This window comes from Pelophylax lessonae (genome assembly GCF_965119305.1).
Source record: "Pelophylax lessonae genome assembly, chromosome: 2".
NCBI lineage: Eukaryota > Metazoa > Chordata > Amphibia > Anura > Ranidae > Pelophylax > Pelophylax lessonae.
The window spans coordinates 721,354,400-721,374,791 of record NC_138769.1 but is presented as its reverse complement, the minus strand read 5'-3'; the positions used below and the strand labels follow the sequence as shown (position 1 = coordinate 721,374,791).

General features: G+C 46.7%; 1 protein-coding gene across 1 annotated transcript in view; it reads right to left on the bottom strand.

Annotated features, from left to right (window-relative positions):
* C2CD3 (C2 domain containing 3 centriole elongation regulator) overlaps positions 1 to 20,392 on the bottom strand; it is a 220,837-nt gene that overhangs the window by 112,437 nt on the left and 88,008 nt on the right. The window contains exons 16-17 of the mRNA XM_082245743.1: positions 19,536 to 19,776; positions 143 to 317 (exon numbers count right to left, since the gene is read on the bottom strand). Of these exons, the coding sequence (XP_082101869.1) occupies positions 143 to 317; positions 19,536 to 19,776 (416 nt within the window). The remainder of the gene's footprint in view (positions 1 to 142; positions 318 to 19,535; positions 19,777 to 20,392) is intronic.

Sequence of the window (20,392 nt, the reverse complement as noted above, 5' to 3'; positions counted from 1 at the left end):
TCCAACTTACAAGCCGACCTGCATGGTTTCATTGGGCAATAATGTGGCAAATGAGGTTTAATGTTGATAAATGTACTTGACTAATCGTCGTTGTTAGCTGGTACAGAATATTAAAGGATTATGGATTATTATTATTACATACTTCTCTCTGGCAGTTCCGCTTCTAGTCCGGTGACCTGGGTTTGCACAGGGAAGTAATACTGCACATAGCAGTCCGCTTCTCCCCATACGGTGGACTGCAAGGGGGTCAGGCCCTTCACGTTCTCTACATGGATGTCAAACACATGATCAATCGTACTCTCTGCGACTCTAGACACCTGGGAAGAGGACAGAACACAGAGGACGTTGCTATGCTGATGTACAGTTATGGAAAGAACATCATTAAACATCATCATGTTTTCCTGACATTTCATAAAAAGTCATGCAAGGCTCACAAACAACTTTGTTCACGATTACTTTATATTAGTGCACATAGTGCACATGCAACCCTAACCCTTTTTTTTCAGTTCTGAAATAAAGAGGAAAAATTCTGTCCCCTTTTAGAATTCTATGTCCGATTTTAACCACTTGACCTTCAGAAGATTTACCCCTCCCTTCATGGCCAGAACCATTTTTGGCGATATGGCACTGTGTTACTTTATTTGACAATTGCGCAGTCGTGCTACACTGTAACCAAATAAAATGTATGTCCTTTTTTACCTGGAAATACAGCTTTCTTTTTGTGGTATTTGATCACCTCTGTGCTTTTTATTTTTTTGCACTATAAACAAAAAATTCTGACACTGACAGACACTTTTTGGGGACCAGTGACACTAATACAGTGATCAGTGCTAAAAAAAATATGCACTGTCACTGTACTAATGACACTGGCAGGGAAGGGGTTAACAACAGAGGCAATCAAAGGGTTAAATTGTGTGCCTAGCTTGTGTTTCTGTGTACTGTGGTTGGTGCTTTTACCAGGGGAAGGCATAGATCCATGTCCTTGCTTTGCCGAGACACAGAATCTATGCCTTCCCTCCTCACAGAACGGTGATCTGCCTTGTTTACATAGACAGATTGCCGTTCTGCGTCTGTACCGAACAATCGGCAATCCACAGTACCCTCCGCTCCCCGTTGTGTATAATTACCCGGAAGACCCAGATCATGTATGTATTGATTATATATATATATATATATATATATATATATATATATATATATAAAAAAAAAAACACACACACACACATTATATTATATATATATACACACACACATACATACATACCTATATTATATATATATATATATATATAGGAAAAAATTTATTGGTTTGCGCAAAAGCGTTTACAAGCTACAGGATAGATTTTTGGACTTATTTTTTTGTTTTTTTATTAGTAATGGCGGCGATCCGCGTTTTTTAGTGGGACTGCGACATTGCGGCGGACAGATCGGACCCCTGACATTTTTGACACTTTTTGGGGACCAGTGACATTACTACAGTAATCAGTGCACTTTTACTGTATAAATGACACTGGCAAGAAAGGGGTTAATACTGGGGGTGATCAAAGGGGTTTAACGTATGCCTAATGTGCTTGCTCACTGTGTGAGGGAAGGGTTCTGAAACTGAAACTGCTGATCTCTCCCTGCCTGTCTGACAGAAGATCCGCCTGCTTTGTTTACATAAACAGGCGGGTCTTCGGTCAGTTTCCCTGGCGATCGCGGGAGGGCAGCGGCAGTCGCCTCCGCTCCTCCCGCAGCCCGCCCCCCGCTGTGTCTAAACACAGCGGGAGCGCGGCTCCAGCAGCGCGCGCCGCCGAAACCACGTGCACGAAATCACGTAGTACTACGCACTTAGTACTACATGATTTTGCGCAGCCGAGCCGCCCTGCCGCAGTAATACTACGGCGGGCGGCAAGTGGGTAAAGTAGAAGTCCCCCCAATACTAAAATTGCTGCATCTACAGACATCCACGCTGTAACACTAACCTATCTAGCCCTGTGAAGAAGAAATCATTATACATACCGTTTTTTTTTTAAAGCCAATTGGACCCGATCCCGCGCTGAGCTGTCAGCTGCGGCTTCACGGTGTAGGCGGGTGCAGAGGACACATCTGACAATGGAAGCCCCATAGTAAGTCTATGGGTGACGTCACTTCCCATTCATTTCTCAGCCTTCATTAGCCGTGTCCTCTGCAGAGCTTCCGCCGCTGGAGACCGGACTTGATCAGCTTAAAAAAAAGTAAGTATACCGATTTCTTCTTTAAAGGGCTAGATAGGTTAGTGTTAGATTGTGGATCTCTATTGATGCAGGGATTTTAGTTTATTTAATTTTTAGTTAGTAGGGTGGTTTTACACTAACTTCTGGTCATGAAAATGCAATAGGAAGTAAGAGGAAATTTCTACAAAAGGAAGGGAATTCCCCTCTCAGACAGTTGTCCCTATTGGAAGATTTCTGATTGCCTCTTGTTCTGGTGACAACTGTAAAATCTTGAATTTCAAATCACTGTCTATCCCAGTGACAACAGTGACCAGGACTAATTGAGAGGGTGAATCTCCCTAAAAGGGACACGAAAAGCAATAAAACCTGCCAGGGGGACTAATCCTTCCACACTCCATCTAAAAGTAAAGAAAAATGTATTTTCTATGTAGCACTGCCCCCGTGGGAGCTGCTGAGAATGGATTCCCCTGGGTTACCCATAGCAACAGTCCGTTAAACTTATCACTTTAAGTTCTTGGCTCAGTCAATGAACAGTCCAGGGGATTTGTTTTTTTGTATTTTATTTGGAACTGGGCTAGGAGAAGGGATGAGTGGGATACTCCAACTTAGAAACTATGCACAAATCCTGAGGACATCTAACTCTAGTGTGTGCGGCAAGGCCGCTGCTTCACCTTGCCACAGAAGTGAAGATATAGAAAGTGAACTCTGCTTTAGGTTACTCTTCAGGGTCTAACTTGGCACCCCCTTTCTTACTTGCTGTGTGTGCTAGCTCCTGTCCACCGACTCTCACCGGAGTGGTCCCCTTCCTGGGCAGACCCCTGGCACGCTCCCTGGTACTCACAGACACTGTTTTTCCTCAGGTTGCTCTGTCACTTGCTCCACCGTCTGTATCCTCTGGATATCTTAGCTTAGCACCACACCTCGGGTCCACTAGGCCAGTGGTCCTCAACCCTGGTCCTCAGGGCCCACTAACAGGCCAGGTTTGCAAGATAACTGAAATACATCCCAGGTGATATAATTTGCTGCTCAGTGATTGCAGTACTCTAGTCTTCATCTCCCCAAGGTAATACTTAAAATCTGGCCTGTTAGTGGGCCCTGAGGACCGGAGTTGAGGACCAATGGACTAGGCCAACTGCCTGTGACCCCCCTTCCACACTGACAGGAGGAGAGACAGCCGCCACCCTCCTCCTGGGACCTGGCTTCCCGCCCAAAGACGCCCTGTCACATGTGCCCTTGGCTTTTATAACCAATCCCAAGATGCACCACTGTTGTGCCCTCCCACTGGGACAGCCACAAAAGCCTGTGTGTCACTGGCTGGGTTTCCTCCACTGTCCAACAGGCTCCCCTATTGGATAGAGTGGGGACACTCCCTCACTCCCTCAGACCAGGTGAATCACACATGGACACATGCAACAGCCCTAACTATCGATCAGGCTCTCCTGATAAGCAGGCAGAGCAAAAACTATGCTTTTGCTAGCACCTACCTAGGAGAGGGCTACATCTATAAACACACATACACTTTAGGGCAGTGATGGGGAACCTTGGCACCCCAGATGTTTTGGAACTACATTTCCCATAATGCTCAACTACACTGCAGAGTGCATGAGCATTATGGCAATTGTAGTTCCAAAACATCTGGGGTGCCAAGGTTCCCCATCACTGCTTTAGGGTAAAGGGTGGTAACAGCAAATATAGATTTGATTGATGATTAACCTTCATAGCAGTTTTTCCCACAAGTACCTAAATCTTTTGGAAAAAAAAAAAATGTACAGTATATGCAGCAGAACCTTAACCACTTGCCGACCGCCGCACGACTATCTACGTGGGCGGTCAGCCCCTCACAGGCAAAGTGACGTAGGTCTACGTCGCTCGCCTGTGAGGGTTTAGGGAGCGAGCGCGCGCCGCCGGAGGCGCGCTCCCGCTCCCGCGTGGTCACGGACCCCCCCGCGCGCGTGACCGGCGGACCCGATCGCCGCCGGCCACTCTGCGATCGGCGGGGGAGAGGGAGATAGTCAGGCAGCTTGTGTAAACAAGCTGCCTGTCATTCTCCTCTCTGTATGAGAGCTGATCACATGGATCTACTATGTAGATCCATTGATCACTCTGCATACAGTTGAAGCCACAGCCAATCACAGTTAGAATCACGCCCCTAGGGACACACACAGCCCCTCCCTCTCAAATAAAGTTAACCCCTTCACTACCAGTGCATTTTTACAGTAACAGTGCATATGTATAGCACTGATTACTGTAGAAATGTCACTGGTAACCCCAAAAGTGTCAAAAATGTCAGTCAAGGGTCCGATCTGTCCGCCGCAATGTCGCAGTACCGCAAAAAAAAATCGCAGATCGCCGCCATTACGCGTTAAAAAAAAAAACAACAAAAATGACAAAAATCTTTCCCTTTGTTAGTAAACGCAATAACTTTTGCGCAAACCAATCAAAATACGCTTTTTGCGATTTTTTTTACCAAACATAGGTAGCATAAAACAAATTGGCCGAAAATATTAAAAAATTTTGATTTTTACATTTTTTTTTGGGGGAATTTCATATAAAAAAAAAGGGAAAAATATTGCTATTTTTGCAAAATTTACGCTCTTTTTTTGTTTATAGCGCGTGATCAAAAAATCGCACAGGTGATCAAATACCACCAAAAGAAAGCTCTGTTTGTGGGAAAAAAAGGACGCCAAATTCGTTTCGGTACAGCGTCGCACGACCGCGCAATTGTCCGTTAAAGTCACGCAGTGCCGAATCGCAAAATGCCCTCTGGTCGTTTAGCAGCCAAATCCTCCGGGGCTTAAGTGGTTAATAAAATCTACACTTGTGCTGCAAACTCTTTTGCGGTGGATATCCTGTAGGACTGAGCCATTAGAAGGCATTAAACCGCACCCCTTGTGTTGTAGAAGGATAATGTGATCTTTACTGAGGGGTGTTATAAGTTAAGGAAAAGTAATCTTCCTGGGACATTGTATCTTTAACCACTTCAGCTCCAGAAGGTTTTACCCCCTTAATGACCAGACCATTTTTTTTGCGATTCAGCACTGCATTACTTTAACAATTGCGCGGTCGTGCGACGCTGTACCCAAATACAATTGATGTCCTTTTTTTCCCCACAAATAAAGCTTTCTTTTGATGGTATTTGATCACCTGTGTGTTTTTTAGATTTTGTGCTATAAACAAAAAAAGAGCGACAATTTGGAAGAAAAAAAATGTTTTTTACTTTCTGCTATAAAAACATTGCCAATAAAAAAAAAAAAATAAAAAAATAAAAATTTTTTTTATCAGTTTAGGCCAATTTGTATTCTGCTACATATTTTTGGTAAAAAAAAATCCCAAAAAAGCGGTTATTAATTGGTTTGCGCAAAGGTTCTAGCATTTACAAACCATGTGATAGATTCTTGGACATTTTATTGCAATCAGCAATTTTTAGCGGGACTGCGACATTGTGGCTGTCAAATCTGACACTAAGTGACACTTTTTGGGGACCAGTGACACCAATACAGTGATCAGTGCTAAATAATATGCACTGTTACTATATAAATGACACTGGCAGAGAAGGGGTTAATACTGGGGGTCATCAAAGGGTTAAGTGTGAGCCTGATTGTGCTTACTAACTGTGGGAGGGCTCTGTGAAAGGCACACAGAGATCGGTGTTTCAGCTTAGCGGAGAAACACAATCTCATTGTGCCTGTCTAACAGGAGACCCGCTTGCTTTGTTTACATAGGCAGGCAGCTCTCCTGTCAGTTTCCCTGAAGATTGCGGGAGGCCGGTGGCCATCGCGTCTGCTCCTCCCACAGGCTTGGCTCCCGTTGTGTCTAATCACAGCAGGAGTGTGGCTCCGGCGGCGCACACGCTGCCAAGACCACATGCACATAATCACATAGAGCTATGTGATTATGAGCAGCCGAGCCGCCCTGCCACAGTAAATCTGCGGCGGGGCAGTCGGCAAGTGGTTAAGGGGGGGTAAACATTGCACATCAGAAGGAAAGGCTTTAATGCAAGCATACCCTCTCTCGAGGAGTCAAAGGGCACTCAGGGGATGGTTGGGCCTTGCAGGGTATTGTAGAACATGGATTCCAAACATGTCACAGATTGCAAACCCTTTATATACACTGACATTTAGTAAAATTACACATTTCGAATTAAGAGGAACAAAAAAAAGCAATAGACATTGAAACAAGCCATTATGACAAGCCCATGTTTAGCCTTGCCTGATTACAAAAAGGATTAGTATTTGTTTTTTAATGAGGCAAATAATAAAGCATCAGGAGTACTGGAACAGAGACATGGGGACAGGTATAAGCCAGTGGGGTACTGTTCTCAGCCATTGGATCCTGTTATCTGTGCAGCAAATGTCAGTGCCAGTTCACATATATGCAATGCGGGAACCCTGCAAATCCACTTCGGGTTCCCACATCGCACTCAACTCGCAGGCAGTTCACACTAGAGTCCTGCGCGGGACTGTTTTATTAAACCCGCACCCGCTGAATGTATGACCAGGACCACCCGCACCCGCAATGTTGTGTTCCACTCCCGCCCGCACCCGCAATGTTTGTGTTCCACTCCCGCCCGCACCCGCAAAGTTGTGTTCCACTCCCGCCCGCACCCGCAATGTTGTGTTCCACTCCCGCCCGCACCCGCAATGTTGTGTTCCACTCCCGCCCGCACACGCAATGTTGTGTTCCACTCCCGCCCGCACCCGCAATGTTGTGTTCCACTCCCGCCCGCACCCGCAATGTTTGTGTTCCACTCCCGCCCGCACCCGCAATGTTTGTGTTCCACTCCCGCCCGCACCCGCAATGTTTGTGTTCCACTCCCGCCCGCACCCGCAATGTTTGTGTTCCACTCCCGCCCGCACCCGCAATGTTTGTGTTCCACTCCCGCCCGCACCTGCAATGTTTGTGTTCCACTACCGCCTGCACCTGCAATGCTTGTGTTCCACTCCCGCCCGCACCTGCAATGTTTGTGTTCCACTCCCGCCCGCACCTGCAATGTTTTGTGTCCATTCCTGCGGTTTCGCCCTATACTCGCAGTATAAGACTACCCCCTCTTCTGAGGCAACACCATTTCATAACATCAGTGGAGCCATCACGCCCCTATTAAATATTTTAGCCCCCTGGATGTGCCTTAATATGTACTGTAGCTTCTGCTACATACAGAACTTCTCTATTATTAATCGTGTAGCCCGCTGGATGAGTATACAATAAGCTTCAGCTACTTACAGAACCGTCCCTGTGCTGTAATACTCTTATGTACCACGCTGAGCCAATCACGGCAAGCTGTGTATTCTATTATTGCATACAAAACCTCCTCGGATTGGCAAAGGTTGTATAAGCCCGCCTCTCTGACTCAGCCAATCCGAGCAGGCTTTGTATGCATTAATAGAATACACCGCTTGCCGTGATTGGCTCGGCACGGTACATAGAGTATTACAGCACAGGGACATTCTTTAAGTTGCCAAAGGTACTGTATACACATCCAGCAGGCGAACATTTTTAATATGGATGTTCTGTAACTAGCTGAAGCTACAGTACCTGGCGTATAAGACGACCCCCGATTTACGGGGTATATTTTTTTTATTATAAAAAAAAAAATCGTCTTATACGCCGGAAAATACGTTACACCAAATCGCACCATTCCCCGCGTGTACCTGTAAAATTTTTTGACCGCCCACAGCAGAGGTAAAACCGCCCGCTCCGGCAAGATTTGCATTGGGTCCTGCGGGAGCCCAAACCCAATGCAGCCCTCTAGTTCACACTGCCATATCAGAACTGCTGGGGGTGTCAATCCAGTGGGGAAAAAAATATTTGATCCCCTGCAGATTTTGTAAGTTTGCCCACTTACAAAGAAATAAAGAGGCTATCATTTTTTTTTTTTTATCATAGGTGTATTTTAAATGATAGAGACAGAATTTCAACCAAAAATCCAGAAAAACACATAAAACAAATGCTTTAAATTAAAGCGGAGTTTCGGCCACAAAAACATTTTTTACCTAAACATACCCCCCTAATCCTAAGCCATCGCCAATTACACTAACCACACATTACAGTTATGTAATAAAGATAAATTCTTACCTTTAAAATTGATTGGAGAGCGCGGCCATCTCCAGTGTGGGCATCTGAAGCCGTGGTGTCCCCCGCTGTGTCCCTCTTCCTGGTTCTTGGCTACCCAGAATGCCGATCGCAATCTCGCGCATGCGCTGTAGATTGCGATCGACAATCAGAGTAGCGGCCGGCCATTCCCATTGCATCCTCGAATTGATGACGCTCATCTCCCAGGACGCAATGCAAAGGAGGAATTGATGTCAGGGGCTGCGGCCGCATAAGGAGGAAGAGGAAGGAAGGTAAGTTTATTTTAATTAAAAACAAGGTAAATGAAACAAAGAAAAATAATTAATTTATCCAATTCTTTTTCAGGTTTTTTTTTTACTTTGGGGCGGTTTCTCTGCTAAAAGTCAGTGGCGGCTGGTGCGTTGGGGGTGCAGGGGCGCTGCCCCCCCTATCCATGCGTCCGGCCCCTAAGCTACATGCGGGGCGTCGGACGCATGGAGTTCACTGGGGTTTTTTTTTAATCATCTGATTAGAGACAGAGGCTTTAACAGGCTTCAGAGGACTTCCGGTTCCGGCGCCGTATGGAGAGGGAGTGAGCGCAGCGGCTCCGACACAGCCGTGATATAAAATCCTGCTATACCGCTCATCAACTGCCCTCTCTTGCTCCACAAGTGCCGGTGAGTCTCCAAGCACTGTCCCGCGCGGATGGACCGCTTTGTTGTGCACGGAGCTGCCGGTAACTCGGCTGTGCTGCCACAAGATCCACCGCTCCAGGCCGCCCCCCTCCCCCTGGGCAATATGGCCGCCGCGCCTGCTGTGGATGGCTCGGCCCTGCAGCACACAGAGCCCTCTCACATTTCTGCCTCAGACCCTCAGTACTTGATGATGGCACAGGCGGTGGCTTCCATCATAGCTCCTACCATATCTGAGGCGGTGGAGCGCGCAGTGACCGCAGGGATTGCCCAGTTACGCAAGGAGCTGGGCGATCATGCAAAGCGCATAACGGAGGTGGAATCTAGAGTCTCTGACCTGGAGGAGGAACTTCAATCCACATTCACTACTGAAGCCAAGACAGCCCAAAAGCAGCAATATCTCCTGGAAAAGATTGACGATCTTGAAAATCTGTCTCGTAGGAACAACTTAAGAATCATTGGTCTGCCTGAATCTTTCAATACGGGTCATCTCTCTGATATTTGTTCCACCCGCATCCCCCAGGCGCTTGGTCTCACGGACTCCAGTACAGTGGAACGTGCTCATCGCCTGGGCGCGCCCTCCAACGATCGCAAGACCCCCCGCCCGGTCATAGTCCGTTACTTGAATTACGCTGACAGGCTGTCCATCTTACGATCTTTCAAAAATGCCAAGTCACTAATCCTGGACGGCAATAAACTGCTCCTGTTCGCGGACTACTCCCAGGAAGTGGCACGCCGTCGAAAGGCTTTTCAGCCGGCCTGTAACGCCTTGTTCCAAAAAGGCCTCAAGTTCACCCTTGCCTATCCTGCCACTTTAAGATTCACTGATCAATTGGGCGAATCAAAAGCCTTCACCCTCCCGGAGGAAGCCACGGAATACATCCGAAACCACCTCCACCTCTCTATGGACACACAACCCTCTGCGGTGCCGTCTGCTTCACCGGCTCTTAGGGATGTACGCAGCCCCCGCAAGGAATCTCCTAAGAGGGGTCGCTTCTCTTCTAACACTTCTTACAGGGACAGACGCCGTTGACCCATCTGCTCTTCCCAGGTTTTGTTCCCTCATTATGGCTCTGCCCGTGTGAGCTAAGTTATCGCTGACACCTAATCTCTTCACTACTCTCATCGCCCGAGTGCGATTTGGTTTCTGAGAATATGTTGGTGCCCCCTGATTGCCACTATATGTATTCTTGAATTGTCCTGGTAATGTTTTATTGTCAGTATTTAGGTTAAAATGTTTTCACTGTTATGTTTGTCATACTCTTGTATACAGCCTTCTCGAAGTACTGGTTCCTCATGGCTTCTACATCTGGGGTCTCGCGTCTGGAATGTCCATCATCCCTTTCACCGCAGTGCACCTCATCTGATACCAGCATGAGCGAACTCAGCTTTCTTTCGGTAACGCTGTAGGAGTTGATTCCATACGGAAAAAAGTGAAGTCCACATTTATGATGGTATGTTCTTCCTTTTTGTTTATTTCTCTTCTAGTTTCGCCCCTTCTCACTTTGGGTCCCCCGGAGTGCGAACGGCACGAAACTCCTTCCCCTGACACTCCTTATCTTCATGCCTCCCCTGAGCCTTCCTTCCCCACCCCCACATGTACTCTCCGAGTGTACTCTGATTTACAACCATTACCTTCCAGCAAGCTACTCATCTTAGTGAGTTACCCTCCTTAATTTACGTATAGTTTCATGGAATGTGAAGGGTCTCCGCTCTCCCCACAAACGAATGGCTGTATTACGCCACTTACGCCGCCTCAATGTAGATGTTGCCCTCCTTCAGGAGTCCCACCTATCCCAGGCGGACATACACCGTATGAAGAAGCTGTGGGTGGGTCGGGTTTATAGTTCGGCCTCTACCAAGGGCAAGGCAGGCGTATTAACACTTATACACAAGCGTGTGTCCGCCGACATATCCACCTTACACTCAGATACGGAAAGGCAGACTCTTGATCCTCCTCCTGGAGTTAAACTCCCAATCCCTGGTATTGGCCAATGTTTACGCTCCTACCCCCACCTCAGTACCATTTTTCCAGCAACTCACTGGCCATCTGGCACCCCACCTTCACTTACCTCTTCTTTTGGGAGGGGACCTAAATGCGGTTATAGACCCGCTTATTGATAGATCAACTCCTGCCCCAGCGATGTCGCGCATGCCCAGAACCTACACCTCCCCTCTCGCTAACTTTGCAGAAAGTCTTCAGCTCACTGACATCTGGCGCTTGGCAAACCCCGTTGAACGCTCCTATACATTCTATTCGGCACCGCATGATTCCTTCTCACGAATAGACTATTTTCTTGGTAATCAATCCATTCTCCCTTTGACACATACGCCCGAGATTTCTGACATGGTCATCTCTGATCACTCCCCCCTTTCGGTCACCATCTCGCTCCCTACCCCGGCTTCCAACTATAAGCCTTGGCGTTTCCCTTCATATCTGGCCGATAACGTCGAACTGCGCGCAACACTAGAAGACACATGGCAGGACTTCCTCACACACAATGCCCAACACACTAATGATCCAGTCCTGCTCTGGGAGACGGGCAAGGCGTTGCTAAGAGGGCGTATTATTGCCTTCGCCTCTGCCTACAAGAGAAAAGTGGCGGCTAGCTATGTCAAGGCTAGTGAGACTTTGCGAACGGCCCACGCCCGTCTCCAACAGCAGCACTCACCTCAGCATGTGATGCAATGGAAGGAGGCCAAACACGAATTTGATAGATGGGCATTATCACGGAAACATTTCCACAAGTCAGTTCTTGACCTGGAATATCACAAGTTTGGGAACAAATCGGGTAAACTTCTGGCTCGCCTCTGCAAGGGGCAACTCAACACCACGCCAATTAAGTCATTAAAAGACCACGCGGGCTCTCTAGTCTCTGCCCCAGTAGATGTAAACTTAGTCATGGAAAAATTCTATGCTGCTCTCTATGGCAAAGATCCCATAGATGAGGCTGAATCAAACACCTTTCTCCAAGACGTCACATTGCCCGTAGTCTCGGATTCCCAACTCTCCCAACTAAATGCCCCTATTGACATTTCGGAAGTCTTAGATGCCATCTCCTCCCTTTCCCCTGGAAAGGCCCCAGGTCCAGATGGATTCTCATCAGAATTCTACAAGCTACTCAAAGAGACCCTGTCCCCCTCTCTACTGTCCTCTTTTCAGTCTATTCTAGATGGTGGCCCCTACATCCCCACAGGCTCTCAAGCTCATATAAAACTTATCCCCAAGCCAGGAAAGGATCCCTCAGAACCGGGGTCGTACCGCCCCATCTCCTTGATCAACATAGACGCCAAGTTATTATCGAAAATTGTAGCCCGCAGACTTGCGCACATTATGCCCACTATCCTTCACACATCCCAATCAGGTTTCACCAAAGACGTTCTGCCACCGCCAACATTCGAAAAGTCCTGGCTGTGCTGTCCCAACAACAAACTCAACCACATCTAGATCTAGCCATACTCACATTAGACGCAGAAAAAGCGTTTGACAATGTCAGTTTTCAATGGCTACATCTGGTTCTCCGGAAATTTGGTTTCACTGGCCCCTTCCTCCACCTTATCGCTGCCATGTATAAGTCTCCTTCCGCGAAAGTAGTCACCTCAAATATCTTGTCCCACGACATTCCCCTACACAAAGGCACTCGTCAAGGCTGCCCCCTCTCCCCCCTCCTTTTCAATCTGGCCCTGGAACCCCTATCGCGCTACCTAGTGAATCATGCGCCTCTGTCGGGAGTACGAATCGGTGACATAACGTTGCGTTCTGTCTTGTTTGCCGACGATATTTTACTTTTTACCTCTGACCCTGCGAATGACATCGGGATGGTTAAATCCATCTTTGACAGATTCAGACTATGCTCCGGACTTCGCATAAATTATGCCAAAAGTGAGATCTTGTCGCTGAAATCCGCACGCCCCCATACCCCCCCCCCCCTGGTCACAGTCCTCCCTTTTCCGCTAGCTAAAACGCACATCAAATACCTGGGAATTCAAATAGGCAGGACCCCATCCTCCCTGTACACTTTAAACTACTCCCCTCTCATCCAGAAACTCACCAAAGAGCTTGCTGGGTGGTCTAAACTTCCACTCTCCCTTATTGGGAGGTGTCATCTTTACAAAATGGTCTCCTTCCCAAAACTGTTATATGTCCTCCAGACCCTGCCCCTTCTAATTAAACACAAAGATTTGCTCATTCTCCAAAAGGCCCTTAAAATCTTTCTGTGGTCCTCAAAGAGACCCCGCATGGCATTGCATAAATTGTACCCTCCAAGACTCAGAGGTGGCATGAATCTTCCCGACATTAGACTATATAATCTGTGTAGCCTGGTAAGGGTAGGTCTTGACTGGATACATGGCACCTCAACGGTCTCAAATTTCCAACTAGAATCGCAAGTGGCCTACCCGTACAGTCTTGGAGCTATTCTACACTGTAAGCTCCGTGAATTACCCATGCACTTACGTCAACATATCCTACTCAGAGACACGGGTGCTGCATGGAAGGAAATACGCCGAAAGCTGGGTCTTCCTAAACACTTGTCTCGTCACCTTCGCATTGGTGGACATCCTGCTCTCTATCACCTCAATCTGGAACGGATCTACTCCCTATGGGCATCTAATGGACTACAATCTTTATCTCAACTCTATGATTCCGTTTCTGGATCCCCGCTCTATTTGAACACGCTTCATTCGACTTATGGAATACCCCCAATCCACTTTCTCTATGTGCACCAACTGCACGCATTTGTGAACTCTTTATGTGCCAAGCCAAATGCCCGTTTCGCTTCCGATCCACTGGACTCTCTAAATTTGAAACCCCCCCTTAAAACTCTCACAGATTTACCGCCCACTCCAGCTTGAATTGGAATCTAGGAATAAAGACTCTACTGCTTCCTCTTGGGATAAGGCACTCTCACTCTCGGACACTAAACCTCTCCTGTTGGCAGGCTTCAACGCCACCTGCAAGCACATTTGCAATGCTTTTTGGAGGGAGCAACAACTTAAGATACTTCACCATGCGTATGCTCCTTTTTCTTCCTCCAAGATGGACTCTCCATACCAAGCCTGCTCCTGGTGCCTATCTGTCCGCCCTACTCTGCTTCACAAGTTGTGGACATGCCCTCTTATATCAAAGTTCTGGGACCAGGTAGAACTTCTGGCCCTTAGGGTCACCACTCTTCAACCCACCAAAGACCCTTTCCCCCTTCTATTTGGTCACTTGGATGGGGCGCCTAACTCGGCCCCAGGATTGGACTCTAAACGTAGATCTATGGTTACGAGGAAGCACAAACCATGGCTCCTTACATGCTTCATGGTCGCCAGAAGGGTCATCCTTCGCCACTGGGTGTCCTCCACACCACCCAAGATTGGATAAGTCAGATCAGATCTTGGAACTCTGCTACAGAAGGAACACTTGGACCTGACCATACACAAAGCCAATGCGGCCCAATTCTGGAGGAAATGGACTGCCTACGTAGAACTCTACTATACTCATCTTCCTCGTAGCCCCAATGACTTGGACACTACTCTCATAGATGGGAGACCCCACCCTCATCTCTCACTTAAATGATTATATGTTCCATGAACAACGGATATATACATAACTTTTACAATGCTTGTTTTTACCTTAGCTTGCATATAAGGATGTTGCCATCTCTTCCTTCCAAGTATTGTTCACTCGGACTTCCCTTCCCCCCCCCCTTCTTCTACCTCATCCCCCCCCCCCTCTCACACCTTTTCCTCACCCTCCCCTCCCCCTCTATCACCCTCTTGCACAGTTCCTTTAAGTTTACTACTACCCGTCAAGTGTTATGATTGGCGCACCCCTCAGTTCCCATGTTTGGGGGTATGTTTACAGTGTACTCTTACTCCCTTAGGATGCATCCAGCATCAACATGAATAACCCGCCCTCTCCTACCTCCCCCCCCCCTCCTCTCCCATCCCTTTCCCCTATTTCTGTTTTCTATTTCTGTTTGATGTTTCTCCCTAGCCTCCCCAACAGTGCATCTGTGGGAGATACTGGCTCTATGATGTTTGACCCGTGTTTGTATTCACTGTTCAGACTACCTGCATATTGCACGATGCATTGTACTTTGTTGTAAAATTTTGAAAATCGAATAAAAACTTTCTTAAAAAAAAAAAAAAAAACAGGCTTCAGAAAAGGGTGGACCCAGGGCGCAGAGCAGTGCGCCCCGAGCCCACCCATTGTGTGACAATAGCGAATGAAAATTCGCTATTGTCACACGGATCCTCCACCTGGTCCGAGACCCGCTTCCTGATTGGCCGAAAGGCGAACGCATGCCATTGGCCGAGGAGGAGGCGGGAGGACTCGAGGAGACGCGGGGGACTAAGGAGAATGCCGCCGCTGCAGGTAAGTCTCTCTGCATTGAAGGGGGGCACGCTGGTCACTCTGCATTGAAGGGGGGCACGCTGGTCACTCTGCATTGAAAGGGGGCACGCTGGTCACTCTGCATTGAAAGGGGGCACGCTGGTCACTCTGCATTGAAAGGGGGCACGCTGGTCACTCTGCATTGAAAGGGGGCACGCTGGTCACTCTGCATTGAAAGGGGGCACGCTGGTCACTCTGCATTGAAAGGGGGCACGCTGGTCTCTCTGCATTGAAGGGGGCACGCTGGTCTCTCTGCATTGAAGGGGGCACGCTGGTCTCTCTGCATTGAAAGGGGGCACGCTGGTCTCTCTGCATTGAAAGGGGGCACGCTGGTCACTCTGCTTTGAAAGGGGGCACGCTCTGGTCAGTCTGCATTGAAAAGGGGCACGCTGTGGTCAGTCTGCATTGAAAGGGGGCACACTATACTTTTATTACTGAAGGCCCCTTTCACACTTTTGTGACCTCAAAGTCACGCAATTTTTTACAGCGTTTTTTTGCCGCAAAGCAATGCCTATTACATTTTTCGGTTTGCGCCCCCCCAAAAAATTTTGAGCACCAGCCACCACTGCTAAAAGTAAAGACCGACTTTGCTGCATTGAGGTGCCAATGGAGCCAATGGACGAGGCCATATATTGTAAAATCTTGGATGAGAACTTTCTTCCCTTAGCCAGAACACTGAAGATGGGTCATGGATGGGTCTTTCAGCATGACAAGGACCCAAAACATACCGCCAAGGCAACAAGAAGAAGCAAATTAAAGCATTTGTTAACCAAAAAAAAAAAAAAAGATCCTGTTCCCTTAAACTGTAAATGGCAGCTGGTCCGACAGAAGCCAGCAATTCTGCTCCCAATCAGCGTTCTCAGCCAATGGCTAAGAGCACTAACTGGAGTGTACTGGCAGGGGTCATCCCACTGTCAGACCACAATAGAACAGCATGGAGATCACTGTCCTATCATCAGATAGTACAGCAGCTGTCAGTTTTTTTTTTTTCGGGTTGAACAAAAAAAAAAAAAAAAAAAACTAGTGGTGTATACTAGGCTTTAGTTTGTCCCAAAGATTATTGACCAAAGATTTCAGGCAAATTTGTATGTATGTGGCACAAGCAAGAAGCAGCTAAAGACCAGGTGCCACTATGTGCTTAAAGCAGAGTTCCACCCTAAAAACAATCTTTGCACCTCCGCTAGCTTAGATGAACCTGAAAGAGAATTGGATGATTACAATTTTTTTTGTTTCACATACCTTGCTTTTAATGAAAATATACTTACCTTCCTTCCTCTTCAGACCCTCTGTGGCCGTGGCCTCCGACGTCACTTCCTCCTTGTATTGACTCCTGGGAGATGAGCGTCATCGATCCCAGGAGTCAATGCGCCTGCACCGGAGTCACTCGTCACTTCCAGCAGGTGCGTCATTCCCTGCTGAACAGCTTCTGGGCATGCCCAGAAGCTGTTCAGGGATGACACGCCTGCCCCGGAAATGAAGAGCGGGGTCGGTGCAGGGCATTCTGGGACTCTGACGTCACAAAGAGGGATGCTCCCGCTTCAGCTGCCCACACCTGAGATGGCAGCACTGGACAAGACATTTTCAAGGTAAGCTTTTCTTCTTAAAAGGTAAGTGAAACAGGGGGCAGTTCGGAGGCTATCGTTGCCTAAATGCACTAGCCCTGACTGTCCTGGGGGTATTTTTAGGTAAAAAAAAAAAAAATTTCTGCCCGGAACCTAGCTTTAATTTGTTAGATAAATGGATCACCGGAATGGGGCAAAACGGTTATGGGAAGCCCATTCTGAAAAAAATACAAAGGCTTCCATTATTCAAAAAATGTTTCTCTCTTCTCCAGCATTTATACTTAGTATCACAGACCCCTAACAAGTATGCAGAAGCTGAAGCCACAAAAACCTGGGCGACAAGTTTTTTCAGGTCAGTGTCTCAAAGAGCACTGAAGACAGCAGACCAGCTTGACAGCCAAGCAACTAACATTTTCAAAAGTCAGCAGTTGTAAGCAAGATCTAATAATTAACTCTCCTTCCTCAAATCAGACTACCAATCTGGTCTTGATTTATTTTTTAGTATTTAAAGGTTTTTAAAAAATGTGATGCAATAAAATTATAGATATGTTTAGACATGTTTCACTTATAGCTGTAGACATTTTCTTTGGTCTTTTCCCTTTAGCAGTATACCAATGTCAGCCAAGTCCCACTGTCACCCACGATGCAAAAACCTCCACTGCTGCCTGGAATCTACTGTAATCACATTGTGTCTCTACTACAGTCAGTCCTTAAGGCTTAGCATTGGTGCACTTTTTGAATCAGGGGTCCTCCTAAACGTTTTTTTTAACAACCTGTCTTTGAAATCCTGAATCATTTACTATGAAAGCAGCCACAGATATTTATTTTGGGACTTATTACTTCATATAGATTATTAGGCTTGTGATACCCTCATAGCAGGAGCGTAACTACAGGGGTTGCAAATTGCAACCGGGCCCCATGCTCCAGGGGGCCTGTGTGGCTCCCCGTACACCTGGATAGGAGGCGGTGGTGAGGGCAGCATGTAGAGAAATGACCGTCCTCCTCTTTCCTCCTGTAGCTGCAGGAAGAAAATTGGTTCCTCTGTATGCTGTCCCCACCACTCCTCCTATTCAGTTCACTTGTGTTCTGCTGTCTCTGGACCCCTTTCTTATCCCCTGGTATCCCCCCACCCCCCACACACACTGTGCTCCCTCCCCTCTCCTGCAGGCTGCTGCAGGGGATGTGTCACAATAGAGAACCAGGAAGGGGTCGGTAAATATGTAATTTACCAGCTCCTTCCTTTTCTGAATGGACAGAGTCATAGTCAGTGACATTGTAAAAAAAATAAAAAAAAATGATAAAAAATAATACAATTAAAACACCAAAAAATAAAAACTACTGACACCAGTGGGTGAACTTCCAGGATCGCAAAGGTCACACTCACGACCGGGCACTGGCATGTACAATTCTACACTACCTGATTGTATAAAACTGTCAGCTTTGAACCCGATTAAGAAATAAAATCCTATCGTTATCTTGATGTTTTTTTTTTTTTCTTTTCCTCTGTATCTTCTTGAAGCCTAACTACAGTAAAAAAAGTATTTAATCAATCACAGTGCTTGTGCTGTGTAAATTGGCCCACCGTATCACCTAAATAAACCTGGCTGATCCTGCCAGTTTCTTCCCGCCCCTCTGTAAACTGACCACTGTATAATATGGCTGCTGAGCCCTGACACCGTGGTCAATCTACGTTCTTCCGTCAACCGCAGCTCTCCTGTCTCTCCTCTGTCCCCTCTCACCTCCCCTGCCTGTCTGCTCCTGTGTCAGAGCCCACGCCCCTCCCCTCCTGCTGCTAATAAAACCTTTATTATCCACAATAATCCTCTGTGTACCTTGATTACAAGTGTTCCCGTTTCTGTGTATTACAAAAAAAAAATGTTACCTTTACCGTATTGTAGAGCGGCTTCCAGCGATCACGTGACTGGCCGTCTCTCTCTCCTCTCGCCCCCTGCATCTTTTAGACAGGGAGAGGAGAGAGCCGGCCGGTCACGTGATCGCTGGGAGCCGCTCTGAAATACGGTAAAGGCGGCATTTTTTCTTATAATACACAGAGACAGGAGCACTTGAAATCAGGATACACAGACAACTATATGAAGTTGGTAAAGTGGGTTAAAAACCACTTTAAGGTCTTGGGAGTGGCATAGTCAGTCTCTAGACCTTAATCCTATAGAAAATTTATGGAGGGAGCTAAAACTTCAAGTTGCCAAGAGACAGCCTAAAACCTTAAGAATTTGGAGAAGATCTGTAAAGAAGTGTGGACCAAAATCCCTCCTGAGATGTTGGCAAACCTGGTCGCCAACTACAAGAAACGTCTTACCTCTGTGCTTGCCAACAAGGGTTTCTCCACCAAGTACTAAGTCATGTTTTGCTTGGGGGATCAAATACTTATTTTACTTACTGAATGCAAATTTATAACATTTGTGTTGTGTTTTTTCAGGATTTTTGGTTGATATTCTGTCTATATTATTTAAAATACACCTATGATAAAAAAAAAAAAAATGATAGACCCTTCATTTCCTTGTAAGTGGGCAAACTTACAAAATCTACAGGGAATCAAATAATTATTTTCCTCCCTTTATGTCAGGGCAAACTATAACACGGAATACCAATATTAGAAAGCCAGAACAGAGGTAATGAGGACTTCTCTGCTTTGTACCTCTGCGGTTGGCTGAGGAGGGTCAAGGAAATGTGCTGGTCTGGGCAGAGGCGCTAAAGAAATTCCCTCATCGTTCTTCAACCTCTGAAGAGCCACAACTTGGTCACCAGACCCCATGGCGAGCAACACCCTGAGCTTTCCCCGCTCAGTTCCGCTGAAGACGTCAACGACTGGTACAAAGCTGTCTACAGCAACCACCGGATACTGCGCCTGGAGCAAGAGACGGCAAATTTTCTGGTCGCTACAAAGACAAAAGAAAAAAAAAATCACAATAGCAACAGTAATAATAAACTTCAAGGACTACATGTACACTGCCCAATGCAGCCTCAGTCAAACACAATTTGCTCAGCAGCATACCAGCCCCTCCAATCAGCCTTGATCTGGTTGCTTTATACAGAGACCCAGTGACGATACAAGGTTTGTAATAAAAAATGTATAGGTTTAATTTAAAATGTCATTAGCATGTTAAAATATGAACAGAATAAACTTCAGCTTTTAATACAGGGTACACAAGTGACATTGGGATCACAGAGGGTTTTCTGAAGTGAAGGAAAAACACAAACTGTTTCCTTTCAGACTCTCTCTGATTGAAACACTAAAGTCAAAGGGGGAGGTGAGGGTAACTTTTCCTATTCATTCTCTTGTGTGTCATCATGAGCTCTGTAAGTAACAAAACATGTGAAATGAAGCCTAGGGCTCCACCTGCTGGGTGAAATGAGAATATAAAATAATAAAAAGTAAAAGCACTAGGTCAAACAATGACGAAAACCTCACTAACAATACTTCTTGCATTCTCACAAGATTCAGGATCCTCAGGTGTCCAGGAGGGGGTGCAGAAAATGTGTGACATCATTAAC